Source organism: Balaenoptera borealis (assembly GCF_965194805.1).
Source record: "Balaenoptera borealis genome assembly, chromosome: 8".
In the NCBI taxonomy this organism is placed as follows: domain Eukaryota; kingdom Metazoa; phylum Chordata; class Mammalia; order Artiodactyla; family Balaenopteridae; genus Balaenoptera; species Balaenoptera borealis.
Window position 1 is genome coordinate 31,155,323 of NC_138865.1, and position 13,652 is coordinate 31,168,974.

Consider the following 13,652-nt stretch of genomic DNA (forward strand, 5'->3'; position numbering starts at 1 on the left):
ATCCCTTCAAGATCCAGATTTCAGTTGTTTTGGACATATACCCGGCAGAGGAATTGCTGGAGCTTATTATGCTAATTCTATTTTTACTTTTTTTGAGGAACCTTCATATTGTTTTTTATAGTGGCTGTACCATTTTGCATTTCCACAAGAGTTCCAATTTCTCTGCATCCTCCCCTAAATAGTGTTTTTATTTGGTTCCCTTACCCACTGAAATAGCCTCAAGATATGTGGGGAGATGCAATCCACATGGACCCTGAGTGCTTGTGTGCTCTTTCTAGATAGGCTAAGAGTGAAGGCTCTAGCTGCATTTTATCCAGGTCATTCTCAGGGTGTGCTAGAGAAACAGCAGTCCTGAGAGATGAGAGGCCAGCCTCCCCCAGGCAAGGAGCAGGTCTGCATCTTCTCATTACAAGAGCAGTGAATCCCCCGAGCGTGGTGCTTGATCCTCTAAGGCAGCCCACTGCCTGCAGCATCATCCGTCCTGGACCCTTTGCATTACCTGTAGCACATAGGGAGGTTCATGGGAAACCGAGGCAGTATTCACTAAGCCGTGTCTCTGCCACGTGAACAGCTTCCAAAATGGTGCCATTTCTCAGATGTCTTTCTGGATGACCATGAACTATACGACGCTCAGTCTCTCTGTGCTGGTGTTTGGAATGCTTTCAGTTATCGTCTTTTCTCTTTCATGGTGCTTTTGTGCTGATCTTGTTTCCCAGATTATACACTCGACCTAAATTATGTCAAATATAAGATCTGTGTACTAACTGTTAGAAGTCAAACCATTTATATGGCCTTTTTATTAAACATAAAAAATATAAAAATATGCTCATTACTTACTTGAGATTTTCAGCTCACATTGGGATTTAGACTTAAGTTTCCTTCATGTAAGTAGATTCTAAGTCATTTCCACAGTGAATATATTCCTAATACAGGCTTTTAGATGATATAGATAAGAGTAAGTACTATTTCAACTTAAGAAAAACCTTGTTGGGTGACTTTCTTCTTTTTTAAAAATTAATTTTATTGAAATATAGTTGATTTACAATGTGTTCATTTCTGCCATGCAGCAAAGTGATTCAGTTATGTATATATACACATTCTTTTTCATATTCTTTTCCATTATGTTTTATCACAGGATATTGAATATAGTTCCCTGTGCTATACAGTAGGACCTAGTTGTCTATCCATTCTATATATAACAGTTTGCATCTGCTAATCCCAAACTCCCAATCCATCTCTCCCCCAGCCCTCCTCACTCTTGGCAACTTCAAGTCTGTTCTCTATGTCTGTGAGTCTGTTTCTGTTTCCTAGATAAATTCATTTGTGTTGTATTTTAGATTCCACATAGAAGTGATAACATCTGATATTTCTTTTTCTCTGTCTGACTTACTTCACTTAATATGATAATCTCTAGGTCCATCTGTGTTGCTGCAAATGGCATTATTTCATGCTTTTTATGGCTGAGTAGTATTCCACTGCATATGTGTACCACGTCTTCTTTATCCATTCATCTGTCGATAGAGATTTAGGTTGTTTCCATGTCTTGACTATTGTAAATAGTGTTGTAATGAACATTGGGGTGCATGTATCTTTTCTAATTATAGTTTTCTCTTGATATATGCCCAGGAGGGGGATTGCAGGATCATATGGCAACTCTATTTTTAGTTTTTTGAGGAACCTCCATACTGTTTTCCAGAGTGGCTGCACCAGTTTACATTCCCAGCAACAGTGTAGGAGGGTTCCCTTTTCTCCATACCCTCTCCAGAATTTGTTATTTGTAGACTTTTTAATGATGGCCATTCTGACTGGTGTGAGGTGGTACCTCATTGTAGTTTTGATTTGCATTTCTCTGACAATTAGCAGTGTTGAACATCTTTTCATGTGCATGTTGGCCATTTGTTTGTCTTCTTTGGAGACATGTCTATTTAGGTTTTCTGCCCATTTTTCAATTGGGTTTTGTTGTTGTTGTTGTTATTGAGTTGTATGAGCTGTTTGTATATTTTGGAAATCAAGCCCTTGTTGGTTGCATCATTTGCAAATATTTTCTCCCAGTCCGTATGTTGTCTTTTCATTTTGTTTATAGTTTCCTTTACTGTACAAAAGCTTGTATGTTTGATTAGGTCCCATTTGTTTACTTTTGCTTTTATTTCTATTGCCTTGGGACACTGACCTAAGAAAACATTGGTACTATTTACTTCAGAGATTGTTTTGCCTATGTTCTCTTCTAAGAGTTTTATGGTGAGGTGGCTTTCTTCTGGCATATATAAGGGTAAGCTAGGGCTTCCCTGGTGGCGCAGTGGTTGAGAATCTGCCTGCCAATGCAGGGGACACGGGTTCGAGCCCTGGTCTGGGAGGATCCCACATGCTGCGGAGCAACTGGGCCCGTGAGCCACAACTACTGAGCCTGTGCGTCTGGAGCCTGTGCTCCGCGATGGTGAGAGGCCCACGCACCGCGATGAAGAATGGCCCCAGCTCACCGCAACTGGAGAGAGCCCTCGCACAGAAACGAAGACCCAACACAGCCAAAAATAAATAAATAAATTTATAAAAAAAAAAAAAGGATAAAATCAATCAGTTCAATTTAAAAAAAATAAAATAAAAGGATAAGCTGTCTCTGAGATTATATTACATTGGTTTGGATGCATGGACAGGAGTGCATCTGTCTGCCATGCACCCTAAATACCTATAGGGTGAGCTCCGGACCTGAAGCACATGACTCATCTTCCAGTCATTTTCCCAATTACCCTGTGGTATGCTTGAAAACCTCTGCTTATTTTATTGGCATACTCTACCTTTCACTTTGTCCTTGAGGAGGGATCAGTTAAGAGCTAAGGAAGAGCAGTTTTGAAGAAGAGTCGAAGGTCAGGGCATTTTTCTAGAAGGAGCTGTGCATAAGAAAGAAGGGCAGGTAGTGGAAATACCAGAACTTAACCTCACACTACAGCTATGGCCAAGGGAGAGAAGTTCAAAATAAATAATATTTGATGTGCATTAGACAAATGAAGTTTATTTGGATTTGAACTCCTGCCTTCTCTTTTGTGTTTTTTAATGTTCTTAATCATTCAACCTGAATGGCTTATCTTCCTCTCAGAGCTTTGAACATTTTAATGATTCAGTATCCTTCTTTTTGAGAAGAGAGAGAAGAGAAAAATCACTTGAGCAGTGGAAAGAGATCGCTGGGGAGCTCTTGTGTATGCTGCAGCAAATGCTTTATTAGCTAAAGTTCCCACTGATGGAAAATTCAGACATAGGAAAAGCTCCTACATATTGGAAGAAAATTTGAGAGTTTCCAAAAAATATCGTCAGAATGGAATGCAAAATTACTGTGGCAACACTCTTTCATCCATATGTACCCAAGTAATAATAAGTGAAATGGTCAGTGAATTACATCGCCAATAAGTTTTCTATCCTTAGATGAAATAAATAATAAATACATGAGTCACTTATTAAAGGAACCTGACTGTGATATCTAGGGTCTTTTGAAAACCCTCCCCTGTCAAACAGTACAGGGCACCTTTAAACTGAAAGGAATTAAATCTCTCCCTGTATGAGTTTCCTAGGGCTGCTGTAACAAAGTACTGGAAATTGAGGGGCTTAAAACAACAGAAATTTATTCTCTCATAATTCTGGAGGCTGGAAGTCCAAAATCAGTGTCTTGGCAGGGCATGGGCAGGGCAAGGGTCTCGGGAGAATCTCTTCCAGGTCATTCTCTTAGTTTATGATGTTGTCAGTAATTCTTGGAGTTCTTTGGCTTGTAGATCATCACTCCAATCTCTGCCTCCACTGTCATGGGGTGTTCTCCCTCTGTGTCTTTATTTCATCTTCCCTCTGTGCATGTCTCTTCTCTTCTTGTAAGGACCCAGGTCATATTGGATTAGGGTCCACTGTCATGACCTCATCTTAACTTGATGACTTCTGCAAAGACCAGATATCCAAATAAGTTCACATTCACAGGTTCCGGAGTAAGAACTCCAATATATCTCAACGTGAACATGACAGTGGCCTGGAAGGACAGAGGTGGCTATAGTCAAACGATGCTTATCGTAAAGGAAAAGAGGCACTTTCTCATTTTGTTAGTTGTGCCCACTTTTTGTAAGGGAAGAAGAAGATTAATCTGGAATTGATGAGAAATTGATAAGAAATGCTCTGGACACCATGGCAAATGGAATGTGAGAAAATGAGCAAACAACACCCCTGAGTACTACAAGGAGTGGCATCTAGAAAGGGAGGCTGGGGTTTGTGTCAAGGTGAAGAACCGTGGTTGGTGTCTGACATTTACTGAGTGTTTATTGTGAGCCAGGCATGGTGTTAAGCATTTCAGGTGCATCATATCATTTAATCTTTCTCCATGAGTGTCTTCATTTTACAGACGAAGAAACTGAGGCTCCGAGTTACACAATGGTCAATTTCTGTGTTACTCTGGAATATTCTAAGGTATGATTGAAGTAGCCCTTTATTTTCCTGTTTATTATTATGATTAATTACGTGCAGTGAGATAGATTCCCAGAGCACACAGAAGAAAGAGAGGATGAGAGGGAGGAAGACTTTACAACGCAATCGTGTTCTTGGTGGGGCAGAGGCAAGTCTGGGTCACCTTAGGGCTGGGTTTAGGAGGTGAGGGTGCACCCAAGGGCAGTGGTCAGAAAAGACCTGGAGAACTGCTGACCTCAGGATCCTGAATGGACACCTATGTGCTGTGGTTTTGCTGTTGTCCCAGCCCAGGCTGTGGCTCTGTTCTTAGGGATCTGCCATCTTTGCTCAAGGTTCCACATAGAAACAAAGATGCTGGATTGTTTGGTGCCTTTGTGAATTCTGTCTCCCTACTGGGAATGAGATGTAGAATAGACACAGATGTTCCTGCCAGGTTTGGAAGCCAGCGATGAGGAGTTCAGCGTTGGACAAAACGCATTCCCTGCTTCATAAAGGGGTGTGGACTTGCTCAGCTCAGGACCTGGGGCGTCTTGGTTCAGGGAAATGAGAGACAGAGCAGTTCCAGGCCAGGCTTTGCTTTTCTGCCCTCTTATCTGGACACAACCTCTCTGAGCATCAGTTTTTCCTGAGTCTTTGTCCTTTACTGGTCCTTTCCTCAGTCATAGGAAGCCCTCAAGATGCATCAAGATGTATATTATTCCCTAAATCAATCTGAACCCAATGCTTGGTCCTCAAGAACTACCTTAGGCCAAGAATCAACCAGGGAAGGGGAGGAAGGATGAAAGGAGGATGCAGGGGAGAGGTGCACAGGTAAGGGTCCTAGCTCAGCTGTCACCTGCAGAACAGAAGCAAGTGGCCTTGATTGTTCACACCTCACTTTACCTGCCTCCAGGTTGGAGCCTGAAGAGCTTGACTGGATTCACTTCTCTCTATTAGAAAGTTGTTAGGTCATTTTCAAATTTCATTTTAATGTATTTTCTCATTTACACTTACTTTGGTTTTGCTTTCTGCTTTTTTCTCCTGATTTTGGCTTTATTACTTTCAAGTAACACTTTTCTTTCAATCACCATTTTCTTCTTCTTAATGCCAGTTTACGTTGTTAGCTAAGGGCTGCTTTTGTTACCTTCACTCCTGTTTTGTCTATTTGACAGCCCCCTGAGATGATCTATTTACCGCACTGTGTTCCCCAAGAAACAGTGGGGAAGCTGCCTAACAGACAATCTCCTGGGAGACTTTCCGCTACCCGTTTTCAGTGGGAAGCAGTTTCAGTCAGAACTGGCTCGCTCATCATAGCTGGGTAATATAAGCATCCGAATCACAGGGGGTGGGAGCACGTGGCCTCTCGGCATTTATCTTGATTGAATCATGGGTGTGTAACTTTCCGTCGTTCAGCTCTTGATTTGTATTAATGATTCAGAGTTCATTACCTTAAATTAAAAAGGTGTTCCTGCTGGCAAGAGCTAGATAAGATTGTGGGCAATTTGAGACTCTCACTGTGTGAAGTTGATGATGACTATATTCCCTGGTAAGAACTGAGAAATTCTATCCTGTCCTGCCACCGCGTGACACCAAACAAGGTACAGTCGCAATGGGCTTTGTGTCACTGACATGAAATTGAGGGTGGGCGTGGTGGCACCCACCCAGAGTGCCCAGGAAATCTGCAGCAGTGGCTGGGACGAGTAGAGTTTCCCATTACCACAGGGAGTTCATAGGCAGGAAACTTTCTGTTTCTCATTGTATCAGTCTGGGTCTCATTGCTAACATTTCACCTAAATGAAAATGCACTTTTACTTTGTTTAAATTTTTCTTGTGGTAAAATATACATAACATATAATTTACCCTTTGAAGTATTTTAAGTGGCATTAAGTACACTCACATTGTTGTGTCACTATCACCCCACTATTCATCTTCAGAATTTTTTTGAGAGGTAAAACAACTAATATTTACTGTGTATATTTTGTATACAATTGTTAAAGGTTACACTCCATTTTCAGTGATTACAAAATATTGGCTCTATTCTTCGTGTCGTACAATGCGTCCTTGCAGCCTCTCTTACACCCAATAGCTTGTACCTCCCACTCCCCACCCTTTTTTTGCCCCCCTCCCCCCGGTAACCACTAGTTTGTTCTCTGTATCTGTGAGTCTGCTTCTTTTTTGTTATATTCACTAGTTTGTTATAGGTTTTAGATTCCACGTGTAAGTAATATCATACAGTGTTTGTCTTTCTCTGTCTGACTCCTTTCATTCAGCACAATGCCCTCCAAGTGCATCCATCAGAACTTCTTTCATCGTCCCAAACTGAAACTTGCTACCCATTAAAAACTAACTCCCCATTTCCTTTCTTTCTCCAGGCGCTGGCAATCACCATTTTACTGGCTTTATAAATTTGAATAGATACCTCATATAAGTGGAATCATATAATTTTTGTTGTTTTGTAACTAGCTTATTTCACTTAATGTTTTCAAGGGTCATCCATTCTGTGGCATGTGTCAGAATTTCCTTCATTTTAAGGCTGAATAATATTCCACTGTATGTATATCCCAGATTTTTTTAATCCATTCATCTGTTGGTAGATATTTGGATTGTTTCCACCTTTTGGCTATGGTGGATAATGTTGCTGTGAACATGAGTGTACAGATATCTCCTTGAGACCCTTCTTTCAACTTTTTTGGATATATACCCAGAAGTGAAATGGCTGGATCATATGGTAATTCTATTTTTAATTTTTTGAAGAACTGCCATAACGGTCTTGCAAGTGGCTGCACTGTTTTACACTCCTACCAGCAGTGCACGAAGTTTCCTATATATCCTTGCCGACACATCTTATTTTCCATTAAAAAAAAAAATAGCCAATCTAAAGGGAGTGAAGTAGTATCTTACTATGGTTTTGATTTGTATTTCCCTAACAAACATCTTTTTCTATGCTTATTGGGCATTTGTGTATCTTCTTTAGATAAATGTTTATTGCAGTACTTTGTGCATTTTAAAATCAGATTGATTTTTTTGTTGTTGAGATGTACAAGGTTCTTTATATATTCTGGATATGAACCCCTTATCATATATATGATTTGCAAATATTTTCTGTTGTGCCATTGGTTGCCTTTTTCACTCTGTTGATAATGTTCTTTGATGTATCCAAGTTTTAAATTCTGTTGTTATGTTTTGATATTTCTTCTTTTTCAATGTAAGCATTTATAGCTATATGTTATATTGTTATCTATTTTGGCTTATGTTGTCTGTACTTTTGGTTTCATATCCAAGAAATCATTGCCAAATCCAATGTGATGAAATTTTTATACTATGTTTTCTTCTAAGTGTTTTATAGTTTTAGGTCTTATGTTTAGGACTTTGATCCATTTCAAGTTAATTTTTGTATATGGTGTAAGGTAAGGGTCCAATTTTATTCCTTTACATGTGAATATCCAATTTTCCCAGCACCAATTGTTGAAAAGACTGTCCTTTCTGAATACATGGTACCCTTGTTGAAAATGATTTGTAGATCACTTTGTGAAACATTGACATCTTAAAAATATTAAGTTTTCTAATCCATGAACACAGAATGGTTTTCCATTTATTTGTGTCCTTAATTTCTTTTAGCAATGTTTTGTAGTTTTCAGAGTACAAGTCTTTTGCCTCCTTGACTAAGCTTATTCCAAAGTATTTTATTCTTTTTGATAATGTTGTAAATGGAATTGCTTTCTTAATTTTATTTTTGGATTGTTCCTTACTAGTGTATTGAATTGCAACTGATTTTTGGGTATTGATTTTGTATCCCGAAACATTGTTCCCTGATTAGTTCTAACAATTTTGGGGGGGGGGGGTGGATCTTTAGGGTTTTCTACCTATAAAATCATGTTGTCTGCAGAGATAATTTTACTTCTTACTTTACAATTTGGATGTCTTTCATGCCTAATTTCTCTGGCTAGGACTTCCAGTATTATGTTGAACAGAAGTGACAAAATCTAGCATCCTTGTCTTGTTCCTGATCTTAGAGGAAAAGCTTTCAACCTTCACCAAAAATTATCATGTTCAGCGTGGGTTTTTCATATATGGCTTTTTATTATGTGGAGGTAGTTTCTTCTATTCTTAGTCTCTTGAGTGCTTTTATCATGTAAGTGTGCTGACTTTTGTCAAGTGCTCTTTCTGTATCAGTTGAGATGATCCTGTGCTTTTCCCCTTCATTTCATTAATACTGTATATGACATTGCTGGTTTTCTATATATTGAACCACCCTTGCATTCCAGAAATAAATCCCACTTGGTCATGGTGCATAATCCTTTTAATATGCTGCTAAATTTGATTTACCAGTATTTTGTTGAGGACTTTTGCATCATTCTTTATAAGGCATGTTGGTCTACAGTTGTCTTTTCTTGTAGTGTCTATGTGGCTTTGGTATCAGAGAAATGCTGGCCTCAGAATGAGTTAGAGAGTGTTCCTTCTCCTTTAAGTTTTGTAAGAGTTTGAGAGGATTGGTGTTGGTTCTTCTTAGTTCTTCTAAATATTTGGTAGAATTCATCCATGAAGTCATCTGGTCCAAGGCTTTTCTTTGCCAGGAAACTTTTGGTTACCAATTAAATCTCCTTACTAGGTCTATTCAAATTTTCTGTTTCTTTTTGATTTAGTTTTGGTAAGTTATGTGTTTCTAGGAATTCATCCATTTCACCTGGATTATCCAGTTTTTTAGTGTACAGTTCATAGTAATCTCTTATAATCCTTTTATTTCTGTTAAATATGTAGCAATGTCTTTGCCTTTATTTCTGATTTCAATTATTTGAGTCGTCTTTTTTTTATTTTCCTTAGTCAATCTAGCTAAAGATTTGTCAATTTTGTTGATTTTCAGAGAACCGACTCTTGGTTTCATGGATTTTTTCTATTGTTTTTCTAGTCTCTCTTTGTTTATCTCTGCTCTAATCTTTATTATTTCCTTCCTTCTTTGAGCTTTCAATTTAATTTGTTCTTCTTTTTCTAGTCCCTTAAAGTGTAAGGTTAGGTGGCTGATTGTGATATGTTTCTTCTGTTTCAATGTAAGCTTTTACATTATATTTTCCTCTAAGTACTGCTTTCCCTGCATCCCATGAGTTTTGGTAAGCTGTGCTTTCATTTTCATTTTCATTTCATTGTTTTCTTGATTTCCTTTAGTTCTTTGTTGGTGTATTCCTTTAACGTTTTGAGCATACGTAAGATAGTTGTTCTAAAATCTTTTTCCAGTAAGTCCAAAACCTGTTTCTTGAGGTATGGTGTCTGGATATTTATTTTGTTCCTTTGAATGAGCCTAGTTTTACTGTTTCTTTGTATGCCTGGTGATCTTTTGTTGAAAACTGGGCATTTTAAAAAACAGCCACCTGTCCCAGTCTTCTTATACTTGCTCTACACAGGGGAAGACCTTTGTAATCAGCCTAATGTGATGTCTTAGGGTCTTTTCAGACCTGTGTTGTCTCTGGACCAGTGCGTGTGTTTTTTTTCCCCCAGTTCTCCTATTTATACATCTGCTTTTAAATGTCTTTTCTAAGAGTCTCACTCTTGCTTACTCTTGGGGCCTTAGCTGTCCTATTGTACTCCTCAATCAGTAATCTCTTGTCCTTGGTGTCTGTGGGTCTATAGTTAACCTTTGCAACCGTTTTTACAAATCATACCCGCTGCTTCCCATGGCTCCCTTATTCTGAGATCTGAGCCATTTTTGTTTCTCTGAACTCTGAGTTAGGTGTCAAAAGACCAGTCCTTAGGCAGCCCACAGACAGGTTAGAACATTGCAGATCAGTCTGCTCTCTCTCAGGTTTGCAAAAGGGGGCTGGGGATCTGGCTGCCACTTTCCTCAAGCTGCACTAAAAGGTGACTAAAAAATGCCACAGGTTTCCTACCCTTTTAAATGTGACATTTTTTGATGGTGCGTTCGCTTGGTTGTTGTAGATCTTTGACTCATTTCTATAGTTTCTATAATGCCTTTTTAGTCTGTTTCTGGTTATGTACTTAAATCAAAACAGGAACATATTCTCGTCACTGCTGGAAGAAAAGAGTCTTTACTCTGCCAACCTGTCATGTGTGATGGATCAAAGGGCCCTTAGGACTGCACGTGGACACTGTCACTTTTTACAGAGAACCAATTGACCTTGTATAACTGGAGATGCTTCCCCTCAAACACAGCTCTGCTCCCTCTGCTGAGGGTGGTGTCAGTCTCTCCCAATGCTGCTGGAAATGGAACACTGCATGCCTGGACACCCCACAAAACTAAAGGGTACTGACGTGCTCCCAGGCCAATACTTGTTCAGGAAGTGAGAGAAGTACTGTAGATATAAAAACATGCCAGTTTCTAAGGCAGCCTTCACTCCACATAGGAAGTACATGGCCAGGATTTGATTTGATAAAAAATTAGTATCACAGTTAGAAACCAGACCTGACCCTGAGCTCCCTTAATGACTTCATCTAATGTCTCCCTGTTGACCCACCCAGGCCTTATCTTATCCTGTGTCTGGCTATCATTGGCTCTGCCGGTCCCCTAAGCCCTTCCCTGCCCCAGGATCTCCTCTCTCTAGATGCATTTCAGGTGACCTACACTTACCAATTTCTATCAGATGTTTCCTGAGGGCCATCTGGATGTGATCCTAACAACCCGGGCTGAGTGATGCCACTTTGTGGATTCACTAAATGACACATTTCTGTGGGTCACGTCCTCCCAGCCCAGCGGCCCTAACAAGCACCAGCACAGAAGCTGCTGGCAAACGCTGGGAGGAGCCCTTAGTACTGCAGGGAGCTGCCGGGGGCAGCCTCTCAGGGCCCCACACCCAGGGCTCATCCTAGGAGACACTCCTGAGGAGGGGAAGGCAGGGCTGTGCCCTTGAGGAAGGAGGGACCGCTCACCTCTCTGACCTCGGGCTGGAGAAGGACGAGGGCTCGGGACCGCGGAAGACGGCAGGGAGCTCGCCCTCCTCCCTGAGAGCTCAGTGAGCTGCATCCAGGCGAGGAGGTGAGACCCTGCTCACTGCCCCTCCCTCCGGAATGCAGTCACTGCTACTGAGAACTCTACCCCAGCCCTGCTTTCATTGTGGCTGGTTAGAAAAAAGGGAAAACAAACAAAACTAAAACCAAAACCTGACTCAGCACCAGAAGATAAATGAACTTCCATGTGTATGTAGCACCTTTTAAGGATTTGTCTAATTCCAAATGAAATGATCTCTATTTTAACTCATTACTGATTACTAATTTTCTTCATTTCAGATACAGTCTATAACAATAGATTCCCGTCTGTGTTCTGAAGCAAATCCCCCAGCCTCGCCTCCCACCCCTGTGGGGCCTGGGGAGGGGGGAGGCATCTTCCCCCAGAGAAGGTGGGCATATTCCCCCCTCTCCCCCGTGCCTCCCTGGGCACCCCCTTGCCTGGGGACTGCGATCTCCCTTCCTTACTCTCACACTCAGGGCCCCTCACAGAGTGGCCCTGACCTGACTCCCCAGACTCTTCTCACCATCCTGTTCCCTAAACTTCAGCCAAGTTCCGCCCAGCATCCTGCTTGTCCGGAGAGTGTACCGCCTTCTTCCAAGTCCAGGCCTCTGCATGGAGGTTTGCTCTACCAGAAATGCCCCTCCTCTTGTGGCAACAGTTTAAATTCCTCGTTATTAAATTACAAATCTGCAGCCTCCTCCTCCTTGAGCGTTGCCTGATTTCCCAGCAAACGTATCTGCTGCAATTCCCTGCAGAATCACGTCAGGTCAGGGGCCACTTGGTGCTAGTTTCGGTTCCTGCATCCCAGCCCGTGCATCCCTGAGCGCACAGCTCCGTCTCATTTGTCTCTGCCGTGGGTGTTTCCTCATCAGTTAGTCTCCGTAAACGTTGTGAGTGAAGTATTTTCTACATTTCCAGGTATAAGCAGCTGCCATCTCATAAGATAACTTTCTTAAAAGAAGTGATTCACGGTGTATAGAGCATATTGTAGTTTAACCAGTGGTGGGGGGCAGGGTTGATACAAGTTTCTTCTCATTATTCCTAATACCAGCTCACCAGAGTGATGCTTAAAGGCAAGGACAGTTATGCTAATTTTTGCAGAATAATTTTTAATTCACAAAAGCCATTAATTCTAAGACTGAAAAGTTGTATGTGAGATAAGCGTATGGTTACTACATCCACAAGCAAATTTTTACAGCCCTGGGACATTATGATGCCCTTAAATCCTCTTGGAACAGGTTGAAAGTTAAACTGCATTGAGGATTTCTGAATTGCTGATACTATGATATACCATAGTTTTTTTTTTTTTTTAATTTTATTTATTATTTATTTATTTATTTATTTATTTATTTATGGCTGTGTTGGGTCTTCATTTCTGTGCAAGGGCTTTCTCTAGTTGCGGCAAGCGGGGGCCACTCTTCATCACGGTGCGTGGGCCTCTCACTACCACGGCCTCTCTTGTTGCGGAGCACAGGCTCCAGACGCGCAGGCTCAGTAGTTGTGGCTCACGGGCCCAGTTGCTCCGCGGCATGTGGGATCTTCCCGGACCAGGGCTCGAACCCGTGTCCCCTGCATTGGCAGGCAGACTCTCAACCACTGCGCCACCAGGGAAGCCCCCATAGTTCTATAGTTCATCTAAATTAATAAAATGAGATTTAAAAATCACATTCAAAATTGAGCAAAAGCCAAACTAACTCTTTTCGTATTAATTAAATGATAATAATGAGAAGTATGATTGTCCCTTTCGTAAAACATACCAAAATTATATGTTAGATTACATTCACTTAGCACAAAATGTCTTTCAAAAACAAATTGTAAGCACTAAACAATCTGAGGGATACACCTGTACAGTTTTAGTTGCATATCTGCGTGTGCATGACTGACATGCCTGACAGCTTGTAATTCATGTTTTAAAAATGATTCAGTATTTTAAAAGAATATAGCAGAAGGATAGCTTCTTATGCCTAAATCACCTGTTGTGCAAGGTCCTCACTCTAGTGCATTTTACACAATAGGGTTTTATTAGTGATAAACCATGGCTGACAGTCATAAGCGCCAGTGTAAATGGGGAGAATGAAAATAAAGATGGGGCCTGAGAAACTGAGCTATTGTGAGCCAAGGTCCAGGAAGCAGACTCTCTAATAGCTTATTGGGTGTCTAGGAGCCAACAGAACCTTCTAGATAGTCTGTATAGGAAATCATCTAGCTTTCCCAAACTACATACATTTGGAATTAAAATTCCATTTGCTGCCAGTATCATTGTAAATGGGGGAGTAAGTCCCCCTTG

At 40.8% G+C, this 13,652-nt stretch overlaps 1 protein-coding gene across 5 annotated transcripts in view; it reads left to right on the forward strand.

The window, feature by feature from the left end:
* The window catches only part of LOC309633750 (contactin-associated protein-like 3), an 87,043-nt gene that overhangs the window by 54,049 nt on the left and 19,342 nt on the right, over positions 1 to 13,652 (forward strand). For 3 of the 5 annotated variants that reach the window (XM_082403004.1, XM_082403002.1, XM_082403003.1), the window contains exon 4: positions 11,644 to 11,753. The exons of the other annotated variants lie outside the window; for them this stretch is intronic. In XM_082403004.1, the coding sequence (XP_082259130.1) occupies positions 11,644 to 11,753 (110 nt within the window). The remainder of the gene's footprint in view (positions 1 to 11,643; positions 11,754 to 13,652) is intronic. 5 annotated transcript variants of the gene reach the window in all.